Raw genomic sequence first — 23,399 nt, 5'->3', positions numbered from 1 at the left:
GGGGGGTGTTCGGCTAAACAGACTGTTTAAATTTTGAGAAACAAAGCAATTTATTGAAATAAGACCACATTTCTGCCCAATTCTGTTCCCATTATTTAGAACATTTTAAATAACATGCATAATCAAACCATTTAAGAAAGTCTTTAGTGGTTTCCTAAGGAGACAAAACCTAGACTGTGATAATAAGGTGATTGAGACATAATACCAATCCACTATTTGGTGTTCTGTGTCTGAGTTTCAAGCCATATCCCTTCCCTTGTACCTGGTGATTCAAAGCCAATTGCAAGCAGTTGCCTTCATTCAAATTAAATAACCTATAAAATCTCAAAACAGAAAAGGTAGCTAGTAGGTTGTCGTATGTAAAAGAAAAAAAAAAGCAAAGGTCAGGTACCCTGGTGGTTTAGCTAGGTCCTCCTAAGAAAATAACAGCTTGCTGGATTTCACTACAAGGTAATCTAGCAAAGGCCTGTTCTAGAACTCACTAACCAGATGCTTTCAGGGAATTTGAAAACATGGATAGAACTGTTATAGCTTTAATGTTGCCACATAGCAACTAGTATTTGAAGAACGTCACCTCACTTTTTTGAAGTAGAAGGAGTTAGCAGCTACTGATAGGCAGAAGATAGAACTTGTCCAGTACCCTTTTAAAATAATCCCTAATTGATGGTGATCATTACATCTGACATCAGGAAATGTTATAAATTAAATATGCACAGTGTAAAATAATAGTGGTAATATACACAGAGCAACATGGCCATGACTATCGATGAACTAGATGCCATGGTGCTTTCTACCCATTATTAAACCAATCACAGTTTTTGTCTCCAAATTAGGAAACAAATGATGGTTTAGACTGGTTTCTTTGATTTTTGTTTTCAATCTTCCTGGCAATAGCTATAATAAATGAAGGGACTTGTAGAACCACAGTATGTTCATTAATATACCATAGCCTAAACCCCAATTTGAGAATTTATCAAGAATTTTGGATCCTGGCTAAATAAGGTGACAACTTTATAAAATCAATAATTTTCTATTTAGGACAGAATGGAATGGAATGGGATAGGAATAGGAATAGGATAACAGAATTGGAAGGGATCTTGGAGGTCTTGTTCAAGCCCCTTTTGAGTTTATTAAATTTGAACAATAGTATATAACGTCATGGATTCAATAGTTTTATTTGACTGAGAAAATCAGATTAAGCATCCAAAGCACGCTTTTGGACTATTTATCATAAATTTTTAAGTTAATTCAATTAGATAAACGAAATAAATAAATTTGCCTTTTATTTCTACTTTTTTAAATTTCTCTGCCCCCAAAAATCAGATCAGCATGCTATGGGCTAACAAGAACAGCACTGAGTGGTGAAAGTATAAAGAAGTTCAGGGGTTTATTTTTCATGGCTAGTTTCTTATGGAAGATACAATTATATTTTAAAGGCTTATTGGAGACTATTCTTAGACTTTTCAGCTGTGTTTGTAAGCCCCCCCTTTTTTGTATTACTTTCAGGAAAACCTCTGCTACATACACCCATACCAACAGAAGTATCAAATTGCTTTTAGCCACATTATTTAGTCCTGCTTTCAGGTTGCTGGAAAGGGATCAGATTTATGATTGATAACAAACAAATAAAAAAAAGCTGGGTGGATATATTTTTCTCTGCCAGAACAGTAGTGCTTGGTTTTGTTTTGTTTGCTAGTCAGCAATAAACACAGGTCACAACAAGGGAAATTTCATGAGAGCCCATTTTCTTTTTCCAATTTCTTCAGTTTTCAACCTGATGTGCAGTTATATCTTTGATATTGAGACATGGACAAATGCAGGGAATTTTTTGAGCCCACTGGCAATTCTTCCTACTGACTAATAAAGGGAAAGGTAAAGGTTTCCCTCACTCATATGTGCTAATCATTTCCGACTCTAGGGGCATTGCTGATCTCCAGTTTAAATCCGAAGAGCCAGCGCCGTCTCCGTGGTCATGTAGCTGGAATGACTTAATGCTGAAGGCACATGGAACGCTGTTACCTTCCCGCCAAAGGTGGTTCCTATTTTTATACTTGTATTTTTTACGTGCTTTCGAACTGCTAGGTTGCCAGAAGCTGGGACAAGTAATGGGAGCTCACTCCATTACGCGGCACTAGGGATTCGAACTGCTGAACTTCTGACCTTTATGATCAACAAGCTCAGTGTCTTAGACACCGCATCCTTTACTGACCAATAGGAGACTCTAATTTTATTTTATTTTTTTGGACTGACCAATAGGAGACTTAAAAAAAAACTCTATTTCATCAGAGTGGCACCTCTGCATTACTTCAAAGTGCAGAAGAAGTCCAGTTAGGAAAAAAACTAAAGGAAATAGCACTTTTACAATAGCGATATTGATATAATGAAAGGAGGTGGGTGGTAGGGTTATTAATGGAAACATCCATGTCATCTTGCCACTATCACTGTATTGCATATAAACGTATCTGATGGACTCAATAACTATCCAATAACTATTGTTACTGGAACTGGAAAAAGATAATGGTATCTGGAAAAGCACTTTTTTTTCCAGATACCTTTCACAGTATCAATCATCATTATTGCATATTACTATAATGACGAGAGGGAGATATGGGGAAACAAAGCACTGAACAATGAAGCAGGCAGACTCCAGGAACTGCACTTTTAAATTGCAGGCAGAATTGATCCCGGGTTTTCTGATTGCAAATCTTTGCAATTATTGTAAAGGCCTGTAATAGCTCAGGCTAAGTGAAAGGAGGAAAGTTGGCAAACTTTTTTTTCTTATCCCTTTCTCTTCAGGAGTGGATTGGACTTTGTGCAAAGTGCCAAAATTCTCCATGTTTTTTTTTTTTAACATAAGCAACTAGCTTAAAAGGAATTGCTTGCTTAAGCCTCAAGAAGCAAAAGAGAGCAAAAAGAGAACCAGCAAGTGACAAACTTCAATGTAGCAAAAGAAACAACCCGATCTGCTCTGGCTTAAAATAAACTGATTCAAAGACAGCTAAGTAAAAGGACCAATTTGATCAGGTAGACCTAGAACCAATGTTCAACTGGCACAATTTATTCCACCCCCCAAAAAAAGAACCTAAATAAGAAGAATTGCAGCATAATATGAACTGCGTTCATGACGGGGTCTCTTGAGCAAACTCGAATCAAGCATTTACAATCCATTTCCAGAAGGCAACCAATGAAGGCTTCAGTTCTTAAACAGGAGATCAGTGACATACTTAATAATAACCATTGCTTTAAATATATCCCCATCATTGTTATTTTAGCAATCATCACCACCATCATTGCAGGGGGCACAAAAGCTAATGTAGAATTATTCCAGGTCTTTAGACATGCACTTCACACAAAGACGTGGTCCTTATTTGGCTCACAAGGTGTCTCAATATTTTTTAGTAAAACATAGATAAAGGAAGGAATTTGAGGGATCAGCCTCTTAGGCTTTAAGTATAATACAAACTATTCACAACAAGGACAGTTAAGCAGTAGTCATTTTTCAAATTGCTGCACCTCTGTTTACTATCATGTTTGCCCACTTTAACAAAATGAAACTGTCTAAGCTTGTTGATATTAAGTGACACACCAAGAACATTAGAACATGAAAATGGACTCTAGTGGCAATTTAAAAGGAAAAGTTTTAGTGAGCAAAAACAGTGTCACTAAATAAAGCAAAACTAACTGCCATATGAAGAAACAAATGGGCTGAAGAGTTTGCAACCAAAAGACAAAGAATTGAAACTCTTATAGAAACTGGCCATTCATGTAAGTTTTTTATGCATTATATTTTATTTCCTCTGAAGTTCAGAATATTAATCAAATAGTAGATGGAGAAGCATTGTGCTACTGATACCAATTTTCAAGATTTGGGTTAGCCATGAGTGTTTACACAAAGGGATAAAACAGTCCAACCTATCAAAAATAGCACCACAAAAATCAGATTAGGAACACAAATTGAAAAAGGGAATAAAATGGTAAGTGAGCTACCCTAGACGAGTTCAAATCACCAGGACCGGAGGAATTACACCCCAGGGTTCTGAAGGAACTGGCAGATGAGATCTCAGAACCACTCAACTATATCTTTCAGAGATCTTGGAGCGCCGGGGAACTGCCAGAGGACTGGAAAAGAGCTGATGTGGTTCCCATCTTCAAAAAAGGAAAAAAAAATAGATCCAGGAAACTATAGACCTATCAGCCTGACCTCAATACAGAAAAGATTCTGGAAAAGATAATCAAGCAACGAATTAACGAACACCTAGAAGTAAACAAAGTAATAGCCAAAAGCCAACATGGGTTTGTCAAAAACAGATCATGCCAGACTAATCTTATTGTATTCTTTACAAAGTGACAAAATTAGTGGACCAGAAGAATGCTGTCGATATAGTTTACTTGGATTTCAGTAAGGCATTTGATAAGGTAGACCATAACCTTCTACTAGATAAAGTAGAAGAATGTGGGTTGGACAGCATCACCAGATGGATTTGTAACGGGCTGACCAACCGCACTCAACGTGTAGTCCTCAATGGAACTGCATCTACATGGAGGGAAGTATGCAGTGAAGTATCCCAAGGCTCTGTTTTATGTCCAGTACTCTTCAACATCTTCATCAATGATTTGGATGAGGGAATAAATGGGGAACTCATCAAATTTGCAGATGACACGCAGGAATAGCCAACACTCCAGAAGACAGACTTCAGATACAGAAGGATCTTGACAAACTTGAACATTGGGCACTATCCAATAAAATGAAATTCAATGGTGAAAAGAGTAAGGTTCTACATTTAGGCAAAACTAAATCTTAATTTTTTAAAAAATGAAAACCTCTCAATTTTTCCCCACATAATCCTAGTTATGATGGCTATAGTAGTAATGACACGGATCTCGTTAAAAATTAATACAATTAATATAATGTGGGATTGGAAATTAAAACCACATAGAGGGGAGAATGGAATCATATTCTTGTCAGTTGTACTTTGGATGCACTTGAAAATTGGGTAAGGTGGTACTGGGAGCATGGGCTTCTCTAGGCTATTGTGATCAAAATGTGGCCCACCTAAAGCAATCAAATAACTTTGAGGATACAACATAACTTAGTTGCATGCATGCAAAATAATATAGTAAAAACTGAAGCTCCAGAAAACTTTGATGCTTTGCTGATTAGCCCTGATCAAAAGCAAAACCAGAGTTTATATATTTTGGCCCAGTAATGCAATGGAATAAAGACAAAGGCAATTTTTTAAAAAGTGGAAATAGTGAAAATTATGGTTTGACATTGCAGTGCTTTCGATAAACACATCCGTGTGACCTTATCTGAACATGAACAAACACAGGGTTGAATACAAATCACAATACCTACAGAAACCAACCAACCAACCATGGAATAAGATATACACAGAACCTTTTTTCTCTCTCTCCAACGTTCTTAGGATTCACCCCTTTGACTGAGTTACCTAACTAATTCATCTCCTGCAGATATTGTCCCAGATTAAATTGGCTCACTCCTGCTGAGCATCTCATGCTTGTCCCTGCAGATCTTCACATGCCTCCATCACTAGAACCTTACCCCCCAAGACAATAACTTCCTTGATCAAATTCAAATTCCTCAAATGTGTCTTCAATTGAGTTCAGAATTAGAAAGACAAAAGGGGGGTAGCAAAAAACACAAGTGATTTATCCCCCCCCCACCTCATGCCTCACATCCATGTCACAACAAAGTCCAAACACTAATAAACAATTGGCTTGAGTAGGACAGGCTCTATCTACAGACCTTCTTAAAAAGTATGAACCACAGGGCAGAAATCCAGAATTAACATTTGAAAAAGGCTAGTGGCTTCCTTTGCCAGCACCAATGCTCATCAGGCAGATTTTAATTCAGAAAGTAATTTGCAAATGTTTGGTCTGCATGCAGAGCCAAGAGTCAGAAACATTTTTGATAGTGCCGTATTTCCAAATTGTGTTGAAATTTGACTCCTTTAAAATTTTAATAAATATTTTATATTATCATCATTAATTATAATCTAAATGCCAAGAAAGGAATCTGTTATGAAATTATATTAATTTCAGGGTGGTTTCAGTATGTGTGACTTTCTTTAGCTTATTACCCATTGAATAAAAATGTACATGGAACATGTATTGTTATCTTCCATTTTCATTCTGGTTGATTTCTCATTCTTAAATTATGTCTAAACTTTTGAAGGCTGAAATACCAATAACAGCTTCTTATATTTGCTTTAATTGTTTTTTTAATGACCTACATATTTTGCCAGTTGACAAATGTTTGGCAGCAGTTATTTACTTATGCAAATACTTAATAAATGCACCTTTAAATCCGGGAGTACTGAAATACAACTAGTTATATACTCCAGGCATCCAAACAACTGCATGACTTAGTTTCAGACGCAGATAGGAAATTTAAATGTGCTTTTTCAAAAGCATTCTGAGAAGACAGAGTGGTAGCATCATAGATTTTCCTTCTATTTAAAGTGTATTAGGCTTTACAATAACGTTGCTACTTATTTAAGCAATATGTACAAACACTGTCTCTTGAAGAATGTTTATCTCTTTGTGAAATACATTCCTAAAATGTATCCATTGAAAGCATAGTCCTAAAATATGTGAAGTGCTCAAGCATTATGGCTTAAGCACTGGGGACAACTGATTCTTTTCTGGGTAGAGCTTCTAATTTTAAAGTTATTTCAATTTTCCTTATTCGATTTTAAAAAAAACTTATTTTAAAAAAGTCCCATATATGTTGGTTGTAATGAGCTGCTTAAACATAATCTACCTGATGTCTTTTGTGAATCACAAACAATACATTAAATATGTCTCATATTACAACTCTAACCACACAAAAGTATGGCAGCCGTTCTCTTAAACCTGTTTTCATGGCACTGACCCAGCAGCTTTGATAGCAGCTAAAGCAATTCCTTGCAAGATGCTCCAGGAGAAGATGAAACAACCCCCAGAATCCTGGCAAACATATCATGAAGGAGAAATGCTTAACCTGCTAGAAATCCTTTAATGAGTTTTCCCAATGCACACAAGAAAGAGAGGCAATCCACAGAAGCTTCTTATTCTAAACAGGCCCTCAACAACTGAATTGGCAGAAAGTGACAATATGTTTGGCAGTGGCTAAACTCTGTAACTTAGTGGGGAAAAACAAGGTTAGAAGAAGATAGAGTGGAGGCAATTTAGTTGTTTTTAGGAAGAGGAATTGCCACTTGGTCCTACTGATGTATCTAGACGGCAAATCTAGATAGCATACTAAAAAGCAGAGACATCACCCTGCCAACAGAAGTGTGTATAGTCAAAGCTATGGTTTTTTTCAGTTGCAATGTATGGCTGTGAAGGTTGGACCATAAGAAAGGTTGAGCAGCAAAGAATTGAGGCCTTTGAACTATGGTGCTGTTGAGTCCCTTGGACTGCAAGGCGATCGAACCGGTTAGTCCTAGAGGAGATCAACCCTGATTGCTCTTTACTGCTCTGAAGATGAAACTCAAATACTTTGGCCACCTAATGAGAAGGAAGGACTCACTGGAGAAGAGCCTAATGCTGGGAACGATTGAGGGCAAAAGAAGAAAGGGATGACAGAAAATGAGGTGGTTGGATAGAGTCACCGACGTAGTAGGTGTGAGCTTAAATGGACTCCAGAGGATGGTAGAGAACAGGAAGGCCTGGAGGAACCTTGTCCATGGGATTGCGATGGGTCAGACATGACTTCACAACTAACAACAATAACCTAGTGACATATCTGTTAACCTTTGCAAATACAAAATACAAGGCAATAAACAGGGAATCAGCTACAGGTAGTTCTTGACTTACAATTATTTACTTAATGACTGTTCAAAATTACAATGGTACTGAAGAAAGTAGCTTACGATCATTTTTCACACCTACAACCACTGCAATATCCCCATGGTCTTGTGATCAAAATTTGGATTCTTGACGACTGACATATATTTATGATGGTTGAGGTATCCCAGGGTCATGTGATCGCCTTTTGCAGTCTTCTGACAAACAAGGTCAATGGAGAAGGCCGATTCATTTAACAACTGTGTTACTAAGCAACTGCAATGATTCGTTTAACAACTGTGCCAAAGGAGGTTGTAAAATGAGGCAAAACTCACTTGACAACTGCCTTGCTTAGCAATGGACATTTTGGGCTCCAAAAAGAAGACAAAATTACCTATTTATAACTTTCTGTAACATAGTGGCCATTGGAAGTAAATTGTTCTTTGCTTTAGAATGACTACCAGAAGGCATATTATAATGCCAGCAACAGTATCCAACTAACTATGCAAATTGTAGACAATTTTTTTTTTACTCTCAGTTCAGCAAATTCTTGGACTACAAAAAAATCCATCTGAACAAGAAGAATCCATTCATCCTCCCATAATAAAGCAGGTGTTAGAACTGAACAAGTATTGAGAAACTGCACAAGTAACCATCTTTCCAGGATTGTACCATTTTAGAGTAGAGAAGTGATTCTCAGTCATAAAAACAAATACAAAATTTAGACTGCACCTTTTTACACAAAAACATAAAAATATTCTGTGGAATCAGGCCAAAGAGCTTCCAATTCCAACATCTTCACTCACAGTGCATTATCATATGCAATAGGAAGTTTTTTGTTGTTTTGTTATTATTATTATTGCGTGGTTAATCTTTGGTGAGATTTACAGCCTTTGGGGCTGATTGGTAGCTCAACAGCTCGAGTCCTAATCACGGATCTAGGAACTGTTAAGATAATGTTGGAGGATATAAGCTGTTCCAAGTAGGGTGGTTTTTTGTAGAATCAGAATGTTCAAGTCTCATAAATTTAAAATTTACAAATAGCGAGGTAGCCCTTTAGGTATTGCTCCAAGGGCTCCAATTACAATCGGTACAACACACAATTTCTTTTTCCACAGTCGCTCAACTTCAATTTGCAAGTCCCGGTACTTTGTGATTTTTTTCTTGCTGTTTATCTTCAATTTGTGCATCTCCAGGTATTGCAATGTCAATGAACCAAACTTTTTTCTTTTCAACTATTGTTATGTCAGGTGTGTTGTGGGCCAAGTGCCTGTCAGTCTGTATTCTGAAGTCCCACAAGATCTTGAGTTTTTCATTCTCTAAATATCTATTATTATTATTATCGCAACAACAGAATTGTATCACAGCGGCCAGTTGTTTCGCCAGATTTGACATTGATTACTAGTCGGGCCCCACCCAGGGGCCTAGGACATCATAACATATTTTCGTAATATGTGTGCAGATCCAAGCAGTGCGGCTTTTTGCATTTGACTGATGGTGATTTTGTCAATTTTTAACTGTTTTAAATGTAGTTCCAGTGCTTTTGGAATAGCACCCAGTGTGCCGATTACCACTGGAATTACCACGGCTGGTTTGTGATTATTATTATTATTATTATTATTAATAATAATAATAATAATAATAATAATAATAATAATTTTAAAAGGTTTGTTGGTAGTGGTAACTTTCAATAGCCATGATGTGACACGTTTATGAAAGAAAAAGCAATAACCACAACAGTTATTCACTAAAATGACATTACCCTTTATATTGTTTATCTTTGGATACATTCAAGAAGGTAAGCCTAATGTAAAGGTTTTTTTTTAATTTGAAATGTTATTTGGAATGAATGTTATTTCTTCCTCCATACAAAATCAAAACTGGAATTGGTGCTCATGGCACATATACAATAACATCTGCCACCTACAAAAATGCTCCTGCCCTCAACACTTACTGTATTACCTACCCAGCAAGAGCTATAAATGATTTCTGTAATAACTCTATCAATGGAAAGCTCTTAAGTCTTCATTGTAATAAAGTGATCCATAAACAACAACTGAATCACTATTTTTCCTCTGGAGCATATGTTAAACTATCTGTTTACCTTAGCATTATATGGTCAAATTTAAAATGAATGGATATCCTTCAAACAAAAGCTGTTTATTGGAAAATATAACTTCCACCAAAATATTTTTCACCCTTATTAAAAAGAAAAAAATAGCAGACCCTTGGAAGCTTTGGTTAGTAGAGTAGAAGCAATTTTATTTTAAAGCTTCCCCTCCCTCTAAACAGAATTTAAGAATATAATCAGCAGAGAGCAATAAAACATACTGACCTGGATTTGCTGCTGCAGGAGATTGATTTTGTGTTGCTGCTGCAGAAGTTGCTGCTGTTGTCTTGCAATCTATTGGAAATAAAATTTCCATTAAATTAAAATAGAGATATTGAAATTCAATATTATTCAGAGAGAACCAAGTCCTCTTGATAAATTCTAAAATATACAGGCTTTGCTACACTGAATCTTACTCTTCTGTGAGTTAACTACAACACCCCAAGAACATTTCAAAGATATTACTTACTAACCCAATCTTTAAAACATTGTCATCGTGCATTTTATTGATTAATTTACATTTTTAAACTGTCCATCAGGTAATGGCCACTTTAATCAGGAGCAGTTTAGACAAAGGGCCTTCTCTTTCAGGTGAGCAGGGCGCAGCACCATTTTAAGTCATCTCATTCTTTGTCAGCCTTCCAAGGTATACCAGATAGGAAACACAACCAGATGAACTAATTTTACTTTAACGTAAGGCTACATTAACAGAATCTTGCAAGTGTGAAAATACAAATCTCCCTCCATCTCCTTTACATTCTGAGAACGTTGACGCACAATGGGTTCCTTCCGAGCCTCTTTCTCCACCCCTTGTGCAGCTGTGGGCTGTGCCATCTCTTATCTGATTGTTTCCTAGACAGCATCTATTCCCTGATCTCCCAAGGTCATTCCCACAAGCTATTACATTCTTGGAAATGAGTTATGTGAAGTAGTTGCAACTCAGTCATGGTGAACTCTTTGGAATTCTCTATCCAAAGCAGATTTTTAAATCATATTTTACAGTATATCACAGAAGTGAATATACCTGTATACATCATTTAATTATAACTTCACTGTTGGAAAAACCTTCTCCTGGAACCGGAAACTATATATGTATTTTTTACTTTGGCAAAGTTTTATTTTTCTTTCAGCTTGATTTTTAGCATTACCTTCACTTCCTATCCTATGCTTGGTATATTTTGAGTAGAGAAGCATATTGCCCCTATAATACAAACACAATATCCATAATTACGATTGCTATTGTTTGACTTTATTGTGTTATCACTTTTTTATGTTTTACAATAATGTTTTATAGTATTACGTTGCTTTTTACTCTCAGCTACTGCATTTGCTTTGAATTATATATTTGGCATTGTATCATGGTTTCTCACGGAGTTTTAGATATGTGACCATATCTGTTGGCTGTTCAGAGTTATATACACTGAAATAAAGAAACTGTTTTAAAGCTATGGTACTATGTTTCAGTTGCATTACTATTTCAATTTATTGAATTTAAATTACTTTCAGGTTGGGGATAGCAAGAAATCCGAATGTCACAAGGGGAAAATAATCAGCAAGTAGAATAGTAGACGATACACAATGCAATGTATCCTCATCTACTTTATTTTATTTATTAGTAGACTTATTTTAATCCTGCTTTTCCTCCAGAACCTCAAGATGGCAGACAAAGCATCACTTCTTCAAAAAAAGTTTCCATAACAACTCATGTGAGATAAGTCATTTAAGATATAGGATGTACTGTATAATGGGCAAGTATAATGCCCAATACAATACAACTGATGTTCTTTTCCAGTATATATATCTCGGATTCTACCAAAGACACAGCACAGGAAACTGAGAAAGAAGGATGTTAGATAAGATTTATATATTCAGATTGCACTGAATTCTGTAGCCTCTGTAGACCAAAAGAGGATTGCCTTTTTGTCCCTAAGGCTAGTTAAAAAGAATTTCCCACATATGGAAGAATAGGCTAACCTATTATTTTTGTCATTAACAAGCCTCTTTTCTAATTATAGGGCTTTATTTGATATTGATAAAATACACAGAAATGGAGTCACACTCCTGAATCTGAAGCTATAGAATTATTTTTTCCAAACTTTTAAAATAAGTTCAAAGTTTCTCCAATTGTCTTGGGGTTATAAGACTCCCTCTCCCAGAGCTGTACATCATCAGATTCTTTGGGACTTTAAAGACTTTCAGGGCTTGATGCCATATTTTTGCATATTGCCTTTTACCATATTTTTAATATTTTAAGATATTTACTCTCATTGTGGCATCTTGTTATTGTAAGTATTCTTTAAGGACATAATGGGACAGGTGAATGAAAAAGATAGGCATCATATTAAAAGTTTGTATCCAGGCTATGACCAAAACTTTATAAATCTTGGGAGCTGATTTTATTAGAGTTTAGATATCCATACACCATTCACAGCAGTTATCAGTACAATATATGAGCAAATGAATATTCATATCCTTATGGAAGCCAGTGAAGTAGTCACACAGCATCTAATATTGATGGTGTTTGTGATTAAGGAGAATGAGAGAAATGAAGAAATCCACCCCGCTACACAGCAATTACGACAGTGCAATCTCAATGTACAGGGCTTGACACCACTAAAGATGGCAGAGGAGCACCATGTGGCTCAACTCCTGAATTTTATTTGCGAATTGGTTGAGCTACATGCTCGCTTCATTGAGCATGACAACCTAGTTTTAAGTGTCATTTAATTTTCATTTTGAAATATAATTACAAAGTGTTCACTGTAAGATATCACTCGTCTGCAAATGTGTCAAGATTAATTTGTGCTAGCTTATTCACAAGTGTCAATAGTTAATTACTGTGTCATCTCTGGATGGCTAAATGACATTCTAACTTCTGATTTTTTACAGTATTCCTTTATGTTATTTTCCATTAGGGACGAGCCCGTATTCCTCACATGTGGGCAAATATTCAAGCACATAAAATACCAGACGTCACAACTCATTAAAATCAACAGAGCATACTTTGTGGTATATACTCTATAAAACATATTTAACTGAAACTATAATTCTGGTTTAAAGTCAGGTTCCTAAAAAGTGCACATTAATTTAGAATGAATGCCCAAGGAACTCATGGTGTGTCTTGTTCTTCATTTTTTTTACACAAAATTTCTAATGGTTATGTAGATGCCTCTCGTATGTTTCAATTTTCTTTGAACTTCAAATGATTAAATAATTTACCAATTATTTTAACAATTATTTAATATAATTGTCAAATATAATTAAATTATTTAATAATTATCTTATGAACAAGTAGAAAACACAGTCTTAGAGCATGGTAACTATTTATTTTTAGAAATATTGGAATCTAGAGGAGTAATCTACTTCTATCAGACACAAATTAATGAAAGTCTGTGGGACCATTTACTCAACTCTTAAGAAAGGGAAAAATGTAATTCTAATAAACTATTAACCATCATTCCTATTAGGTTCAACAAGACATTCTTTCATGGCTGATTATAATTTGTATTTTGAAACTTGTACGTGTTTGTGTATGTGTGTTAAAGCAGCATAACCCACATCATTCTCATCTGTGGGAGAGTCTGGTAATTTTCTAAGATTTAGAAAGTAGAAATGGAGTGGCTAACAAGAATCTAAATAGCAATAATACAAAACCTATATGTAGTTAGTTAAGAACAGGAGTGTTAAGAAAAAAAAACCCTGAAGGTTCTGTTTTAGCAACACACTTTGCCAACTAATTGCATGAAGGATAATTCAACATGTAACAAGCAACTTCAAATGTTGCCTTTGTAGTGAAAAGGATAAAACAACTGACCATTTTATCAGTGACTGCAGCAAAATTTCACAAATGGGCTACAAGCTGCATCATGATTGATTTGCCAGAATTATTCTTTCAAAATTGCCAGAGGTTTGGATCTGAATGTAGTAAAAACCACTGGAACCAGTGGTGGGTTACGCCCGGTACACCCTGGTACAGGTGCACCAGTGCCTGCTGGGAGCACTGTGTACTGTTCTGGTACGGTGCTCCGGACAGCCCACCTTCCTTCCCTGTATTTGAGCTCTTCGGGGCTTCTGCGCCCATGCATCGAGCATACAGCGCCTGCGTGATGCTCCACCGAGCAGCTGGAGAATAGCAGAGGCATCGCGGAGTATCACAGGAGGTAAGGATGCATGCACTCACTGCACACATTCATGTGGAGGATGCCAGGCCCCATTGCAATAGCAGTAGACTTATATACCGTTTCATAGGCCTTTCAGGCCTCTCTAAGCGGTTTACAGAGAGTCAGCATATTGCCCCCAACAATCTGGGTCCTCATTTTACCCACCTCAGAAGGATGGAAGGCTGAGTCAACCCTGAGCCGGTGAGATTTGAACCGCTGACCTGCTGATCTAGCAGTAGCCTGCAGTGCTGCATTTAACCACTGCGCCACCTTGCACTGTACCAGTTGCAACAGGATCCAGAACCCACCACTGATTGGAACCATCAAGTTGATAAAGAAATGGGTGGGTTAGGATCTTATGGGACTTTAAGATCCAAACAAACAGGCACCTTTTGTTAATAACTTGGCTGATATAACAGTTATTGAAAAGAAGAGAGTGTGCAGGATCCAATCTGGGTTAGTCAGAAGGACCAGGGGTTTAATCTTACAAGCTTTTGGACTCCTGCTGGAGCCCTTCCTCAGAGAACTTCTCTCTACTGATGCACTCTGGTAGGGAGAACTTCCCTGAGGATGGGCTCCCACAGAAGTCCAAAAGCTCAGAAAACTAAATGTCTGATCCCAGGTGACTGACCCAGATTGGGTCCTGCAACATTATCCTGACACACATATTCTTCATTTGTGATTTTGCTATTCCTAGTGATCCCAGGACTGAGGAAAAACAATTGGAAAAATTACAAAGTATTATTGGGATTAGCAGATCAAAGCTGAACGTTTATGGAAAAAGAAACCCATGATTATAACAATCATGATTTGAGCCCTTGAAACAATATTGTAAAGGACTTCCTTGACACTTGATAATATTGAATTTATTGAATTTGGATACCCTAATTTTACAAAATGAATATTGAATTTATTGGATCTGAATACCCTAATTTTACCCCCCAAAAAACCCCACTTTGCTTGGAGCTAACTATATCGTTAGATCAGTGTTTCTCAACCTTGGCAACTTGCATTCGCTGGCTGGGGAATTCTGGGAGTTGAAGTCCAGACATCTTCAAGTTGCCAAGGTTGAGAAACACTGCCTTAGATGCTACTTTAATAATTCTTAGGTCCTTGAATAGAACTTGAATATTTACGTTTCCACCAGTCTTAGACTGTGAATCTAACTATAGATTACCAAATCTATAGTTAGATTCTAAATCTATAAGCCCACCTCTCTCTCTCTCTCTCTCTCTCTCTCTCTCTCTCTCTCTCTCTCTCGAATTAGGACTGAGTGCAAGATGAGTTCTAGTAAGTTTTTTCCCCCCAATGTTTTTAGATGTTGGTATCTTGTCATTTACCTGTTCTTGCTGTTGGCGAGCGAGATCCATTTGCTGCCGCTGTTTTTCAATTTGTGATGCTGCCAGCTTTTTCTGCTCGTCATGGGCAGCTAGAAGCTGCTCCCGTAAACTGATGAGCTGGGTAATCATGGCAGAGAGCTGTCGTTCTTTTTCTGCTAAGCTTTCAGGGGTACCTAAAGGAGAAACAAAATACGAGGCATAAATAACAGACAAATAAACAATCCAAGGACAAAACTATTTCTATTCTAAATATTTTAAATATTTATATATATATATATATATATATATATATATATATATATATATATATATATATATATATATATATATATATATATATATATATATATATATATATATATATATATATATATATATATAATATTTAAAGCTGATAAGGAGTCGAACTCTGTGGCTTAATGGTTAACACAGCTGCCTAAGATGCAATACAGCACAGGTTCGAATCCCAGTAAGGGTATGGCTAGCTGATGAGAGCTAAATAGCTTGAAATAGATCTATACTAGTCTCCCTTTATTTATTTATCACACACACACACACACACACACACACACAGATATATATATATATATATATATATATATATATATATATATATATATATGTGTGTGTGTGTGTGTGTGTGTGTGTGTGTGTGTGTGTGTGTGTGTGTGTGTGTGTGTGTGTGTGTGTGTGTTTTTATTTATTTTTCAGAAATTTATTTATTTCTGAAAAACGCAGTAGCAGAATATATATATAGTTTTTCAGAGGTAGGAATCTTCCACCATCATCTGGTAAGAGAAAGCAGATAATTTCTCCCTTCTGACAAAGAGGTAAAATTAATTAGGTAATTTGCACTGGTAGGTTCCTTTTTCTCTTCCACTTAAGTGTAATGGCTCTTTAATGAATTACTTCTGTTCACAAAAAACAGTAATACAATGTCATCCTCCCCAATTAAATACTTTTAAATAAACAAAATGCAAAACAACCCTGTTTACTAAAAAATAAATAAATTCTGGACTACTATTTTTAAAGATTTCCAGCATTCACAGGAAATGAATACATTGTTACATAGGTCATGCAAAGAATATATTCAATATCTCTAACATAAACCTTCAGTAGGATTGAAGCCAACTATCTAAACTGAACCTAGTTTATACAGATAGTCCTCAATTTACAACGATTTTTTAAAAATCATAAAGTTACAATAACACTGGAAAAAGTGATTTACAACCAGTCCTCACACTTACAAGCATCACAACATAACCACGGTTAAGTGATTTATTTTGGGGGCATTTGGCAACTGGCTTGTATTTACAAAAGCATCCCAGGTCATGTGATCCTCTGCCACCTTCCCAGGTGTCTATGAAGATTCTCAGTCATCCACGTCATGGCTGTCCCCAAAGGTGCTTTTTCAAGAAGCAACTGGGCTTTCTCTGGTTTTTCTGTGAAGACATTTTGCTTCTCGTCCAAGAAGCTTCTTTAGAACTAAAGCTGAAGAAGCAAAACATCTTGAAAGAAAAACCAGAATGTCCAGTTGCATCTTGAAAAAAGAACCTTAGGGACACCTTCCCAGATGATTTCTGACTAGCAAAGTCAATGCAGTTAGCCCAATTGGCTTAATGGCGTGATTCTATTAACAACTGCAGTGATTCACTTTAGCACAATTATAATGAATTAAAATTAGTAGGCAATTGAAGCACTGCTGAGCTTTCAGGCTGAATGGCCATGGTCTAGTTTTTGTTTGATGTCAGAACAAAAACAAAACCTGGGCCATAACAATTCAGCCCAGAATCTCAACATAGCTTTATTGATGTGGGTCATGAACACCTATGCCAGATGTAGAAAGGATTAGCTGGAAATCATTTGCATTAACCTGATTGTTCTATCTAGAATTATCAATAGTTCATTTATTAAATTGTGATTTAATATCAGAATTATCAGATTATGTACTCTTTTGTCGTAGTTTTCAGAAAACAATTTTGATGTAAATTTTCATGGATATATTGAAAATACCTACAAGACTCTCTGAAGCGCTAAGAATGAGAAAGGATGTATCTGAAGCTAATAATGCTTTCAAAAGCTTACATAGACATCTATACAGTAGTAATTTTCCAGTGGTAGTTTTAGACTCTATCGGTATGTTGTTATGATAGCCCAGCATCTGTCAGCTTTTAATTTAGTTATCAAGTTTCAGCCCCAACAAGAAGCAGCAAAAATTAACTAGGACAATCCTAGTTAGTATTTGGAGGGGGGATAATCATTTCAGAACTTTTGGGTAGACTGAGATACCAAAAAACAACCACCACCCCCAACTTGAGGAGAACAGCAATGTATTTCCACTATGGTACCAATAAAACTGCCTGGCTATTCCAATAAGGAGTGAAGTTTCAATCAAGGACATTGCTACTTTTTAGTGGGTTTTGAGCTATGTTCTCATACTGTCAAAGTTAACCTTGAAATCAGAATTTTTTAAACTATGTTTGTGTACCAAGTAACATATTTCTAAAACATCAGCAGTTTAACAACTTAGTTTCAAAGACTTTTTTTCTTTTTATCTTCTAATCTAGAACAAAATAAGTGCATGCCACACATGAAAAGCCGTAAGATTGTTTAGCATATTCTGTACAAAAAAAGAAGACACAAAAGTTATAGTGTACATAAGTATAAGTACCAATAGCAATGTTACGCTTTCAGGATTGAAATTTAAGTGGAGTTCAGAAACTAAATTGAACAACTAATGAAGTATTAAAAGGAAAGGATTAGCAATTGCAACTGGAAAAAATCAAAGCCAGCTAACATATCTCCTGTGGAAAGTCTCCTCCTTTAGACCAGAAAAGCAGAATTCTACTTTCAAACATATCTCATTTCATCTTTCCACATTGTATACTTAGAAAAAAAGGTATGCAATCAACGTTTTAAACATTGATACAAAAAAAATATTCATGAACAGTTTCAAATCCAATTTTAGATATCAGGAATAAAATATACATTCCACAACTTTTTCCAAAAAATACATTATAAAGATTGAATAGTAAGTACCAGGATAACATTAACAGCTAACATTTTAGTCTGTTCCAGTATTTCATTATTCTTCCTTTTCTAATAAATATGTTCCTTCTATTAATAGGGTACTAAAACTGAGTCACTCACTACGTATTGGATGCATCCTGAGTGTCTACCGAATGTCTGAAATAGCAGAATTCCATTCATTCCGAGGATGCAATGTATTATAGCTTACTAAGGTCCTTAAAATGGGTGCAAGGTATTAACACAGCTCAGCCAGAGCTCATTAATGGTTAGAGCAAACCATTAATCATCCTATTCCATAAAAGTATTAAGCATATAGAATGGTTTTATCTATGCATCCTATTAAAAAATGAAAAATGAAAACATGATAAACAAGAAGACACACATATCTTCAAATCACATTTATATTAGCTAAAAATATACTATGCCCCAAGTAGAAGTTAGGCTTTGCATGTCCAAATCCCAGGTTAAGTCTTTCACATACCTAATCATTTTATAATAGGTTTAATATGAATTGCTTTAAACCCATCTTAGATGAAACCATTTTGACTTTCATGGAATGCCAATTGGTGGCAGCACCATGGATTAAGAGATGGGGGATAGGTATAATTAAACTCACATGGAAGCACAAGGAATCATTTAAATATAATTTCAATTTGCACTAGTTATGCAGCAAAATATAAGGCCAGGATAGAATATTGTGCATCCCACCTGACCAACATTTCAGCCTGTGCACTAAGATAATGTTGATTAGGTAAAGGTAAAGGTTCCCCTCGCACATATGTGCTAGTCATTCCCAACTCTAGGGGCGGTGCTCATCTCCATTTCAAAGCCAAAGAAGATGCCTCTATGGTCATGTGGCCGGCATAACTAAATGCCGAAGGTGCGGAATACTGTTACCTTCCCACCAAAGGTGGTCCCTATTTTTCTACTTGCATTTTTACATGCCTTCAAACTGCTATGTTGGCAGAAGCTGGGACAAGTAACAGGAGCTCACTCCATTATAGGGCGCTAGGGATTCGAACCACCAAACTGCTGACTTTTCTATTGACAAATTCAGCATCTTAGCCACTGAGCCACCATGTCCCTTAATGTTGATTGGAAATAGTCAATTTTAGCTGCAGCATAGTGTAAACCCTGTTCCATTTGAACAAATTGTACTTCCATCTATAGCAGGAGAGCTGACATCAGGCACCAAAGCTGCAAATCAGGCTTCCATCTAAGCTAGAAGAAATTTTAAGAGTCTTCTTTCTTATTTTGTCTTAAAGCCTCAATCTCAAGAGTTATTGTGGCCATTTCAGAAATGCCATAAGTATCCCAGTAGAAAACCATTTATAACATTCATGGTTTAAAGTTGACTTTGTCTGCTGCACAATTGCCTTGCACTCTATACATCAAGGGCACTTGTACAGAGTTGCTACTGAAAAGCCAGCTGTAATCTAACCCTGCTTTCCTTTTTTATATATGAAGCCAAGAGGCTTTAGGAAAACTGATACAGGTTTCTCAGGCTTCCATATATTTTCCTATTCAAGTGAGAAAACAGGGAAGGGAGGGGGGAATGGCAATAATTAACTAACTCCCTAGCCACCATTCCCACTAATCTATTTGCAGTGACAAATGCAAATAAAAAAAACAAAGAAATTAGCTGCTATGATTGGTTTCTTGTTTAATCACACACCCACACACCATCATCTCTTTGCTACTCACGTGCTATGATACTCTTAATAAATTATCAATAAATAAGCTTTTCTGCCAAGTTGAAAAGAATATCTCTATTATCTATTTTTAAAATAATGAAGAATTTGCAGGCCAAAGATGAAGACGATCCTTACCATGGCTCTCATCAAATAAAAATACCGGCTTCCATAATATATTACCCATGACACATGCACATTTTTCTGAGTTTAAACTGGATCTGCCTGCTAACTCTAAAGATATGGGGAGAACCATGTCACCCTCCCCCACCTCCAGATTTCCAATGGGTTCCTCCTTATCCCCAGATCACATCTGTCTTGAGTTTCTCTCAGATTTGTCAGGTGGATCAGTGCTCCCCAGGGCCTGCTCCAGCTGAAGTATTTTAATTTGACTAAACACCTGATTTATTTTATCTCTCCGATGAGAAAGACAGTTTGTCTTAATAGAGCCTGTCAGCCCACAGTCCCATTCAGAGCAATTTACAGGCAGCCAGGGACACTGGGAAAGAAGAGTGCTGTAATTCTGTATTTTATTCTCCTCCCGAAAGCACCTAAAAGCAGCTATTCACAGCTCCTTGCATGTGGCATTTTAGGACTGAATTAGCTTTTTATTCAAGTAACTACATTTGTTGTGAATAGCTTATCTGTAAAATTGCCACATTCACTACTGATTTTATTAACCTTTGGCTCTGTTGCAAAATGGTCTTCAGTTAGGAAGGACCTTTAAATTTGACATATATTTTTTTTCAAGAGACCTTTTATTCCAGCAACTTCAAATTTACTGAATTTGATTCATTGACTCTTTAACCAGTATATTCAAAACTTTTATGTCTCACCGGGAAAATCAATATCATGTGCAGAAACCTTTTATTTTAATTCTAAAGATGACACTTCCCTCTAACAGACCAACAGTAGTACATTAACTGCTGTCATCATTTGATGATTCTTTTAAAAAAATAAGATCCTTACACTACTAGCTCTTTGGTTTATTATTGCTGTATATTTCCATTGCTTTGGAAGCCGTATATAAATCAACAAACTGAAAGTAAAATATTTATTTAAGCAAGAAGGTATATAAGCCGAACATTTCCCTCTTTGCTCCTACAGTTTCCACTGCTAATGAGACAATTTCTTTTTAAAAAGTGAATAGCATTTTAGCACTTTAGCTAGGCGATCCATTACAAGAAACAGAATCAAACCACATGAATAAATCTGTATACTTAATGGAACTTCCCCTTTATTCACATTAACCTTCTAGAACTATTCCTTCACAGCAATTGTGAGTACACAAGGGCTTATGCAGAAGTAAGAACAGGTAGATTCAGAACTGTGTTATAAATTTGTTTAATAAATTTGTTTTATGCAAAAGCCAAATAATCATTCAGAGTCAAACTAAGATACAGATATCTGAATGCAAAGTGTTTTTTTAAAAAGGTATTTGAAAGATTAATAAAAGCTGATTTCAATAATGTTGCATATTATGCTATTCGGACACAGTAGTCCCCAGTTTAAAAACAGGTTCTGTTTTTAGTGTCTCCCTTTAAGTCAAATTTGTATATAAGCCAGAACAATATTACTATATAATATAGCAATAGCAATAGCAATAGCAGTAGACTTATATACCGCTTCATAGGCCTTTCAGGCCTCTCTAAGCGGTTTACAGAGAGTCAGCATATTGCCCCCAACAATCTGGGTCCTCATTTTACCCACCTCGGAAGGATGGAAGGCTGAGTCAACCCTGAGCCGGTGAGATTTGAACCGCTGACCTGCTGATCTAGCAGTAGCCTGCAGTGCTGCATTTAACCACTGCGCCATTTAACCACTGCGCCACCTTGGCTAATATTGCAAATGTAGGATTGTGTAATGAACTATTGTGTCTTTAACTTGAATTATTGTGTGTTTAAATTGAATTTTGCTAAAATAAGCTCCAGTTTTAGCTAGGGGTTGTTCTTAAACTGGGAGATTCTTACCCTAAGGAGTTTCTGTACAACAAAGCAAGTCATAGTGAAAAGGGGTTGACACCTAAAATTCACTGAAAATAATAAATAAGGGGATGAGTGAAAGCATGAGATATGTAAGATTAGTATAGTTATTTCACTGATATAGGTTTAGAGAATCAAAAAGGTATCATATTATTACAAATAGCATTTCATCTTTCCTTAGATAACAAATTCCAACCAATTAACATTGTTTTAAATAGAATATTTACCCTGTTATTTTAAAATGAAACATAAAATCTATCTAGCACTTCATTTTTTTCCATACCTAAAAATAAACAAAAAAACTGTTATCTGAATTGGGGGGGGGGGAGATTAGGATATATTGGATAAGTACATGTCATTAAATTGGAATGTTAAAAATAACCAAAGTTGGAGCACTACATTCGTAAATTATTATTTAATAAAATATATTTGTATATATGTTTTTGTGTCCAAAAGCTTAAATAGAATGCTCAGTATAAAAGAAAGAGTGTTTAATTTTAGATGCCGCAAGAAATAATTTTATTAAACTCTTATACAAGAGAATGTAGCAAACATCAGATAGATGGTGATATTTCTACTTCACAGGCGATAGGCAGCCATTTAACATTTACCCTGTTTTATTAGGTCACTTTTCAAATGCCAGAAAAACAGGACAACAAAGAAAACAAAAATAAACTAAAAGGGGTCTAGAAAAGAGAATGTAACAATTGAATAAAAGAACTTCTGAGATAAAAGTCACTTTGTGTTTGCTTGTCCTTAAAGCCGCCTCTTTCTATACCCAGGCATCTAATTTAAGTTTTAACTTCAACAGCAGTTTTAAAAGCTTTCTACTCTGAAGAACCCCCAAATGTATCATAAAGATAAAGACTTCGGCCTTCAACCACAAAAGACTTCTATTATCTTATCAGTCTTCATTTAAAGCAGCTAAACCAATATGACTAAGTTCTCAATGACTTTTTCAGTATATCAGTTACGAAAGAGCCTGTCAGCTGGATAACTGGAGTACCTTTTTACAGTATTCCATGATTGGTTAGCAATTGTTGAGGCTTCCATACACTACTGTGTAGTTTGGAAGTTTATTAGCATTTGTATGCCTCCCACTCCCGGGGGGGGGGGGGGGGGGACTGTAGTTCTTTGTCAATAAAAATAATCTAAATACTGCAGTTGTTCATAGTATAATTTGCAAACATGCTTTAGTCTAGCGTGAGTCATTCATTAAATGCACAGACTCCACCCAAATCAAGGAAATTTGCTAATTTAAACCATTTCCAGACTCCAAGTCAGTAAAGAAAATT

The 23,399-nt window shown here is 36.0% G+C and overlaps 1 protein-coding gene across 7 annotated transcripts in view; it reads right to left on the bottom strand.

The window, feature by feature from the left end:
* The window catches only part of SOX6 (SRY-box transcription factor 6), a 476,183-nt gene that overhangs the window by 150,209 nt on the left and 302,575 nt on the right, over nt 1-23,399 (bottom strand). For all 7 annotated transcript variants that reach the window (XM_087717470.1, XM_087717425.1, XM_087717434.1 and 4 more), the window contains 2 exons: nt 15,402-15,574; nt 10,127-10,195 (listed from right to left, as the gene is read on the bottom strand). In XM_087717470.1, the coding sequence (XP_087573596.1) occupies nt 10,127-10,195; nt 15,402-15,574 (242 nt within the window). The remainder of the gene's footprint in view (nt 1-10,126; nt 10,196-15,401; nt 15,575-23,399) is intronic.

This window comes from Thamnophis sirtalis, unplaced genomic scaffold (genome assembly GCF_051295495.1).
Source record: "Thamnophis sirtalis isolate CommonGarterSnake01/CBP01778 unplaced genomic scaffold, rThaSir2_p1.2 scaffold_1, whole genome shotgun sequence".
NCBI classification, from domain to species: Eukaryota; Metazoa; Chordata; class Lepidosauria; order Squamata; family Natricidae; genus Thamnophis; species Thamnophis sirtalis.
This window is presented reverse-complemented; position numbering and strand designations above follow the sequence as displayed.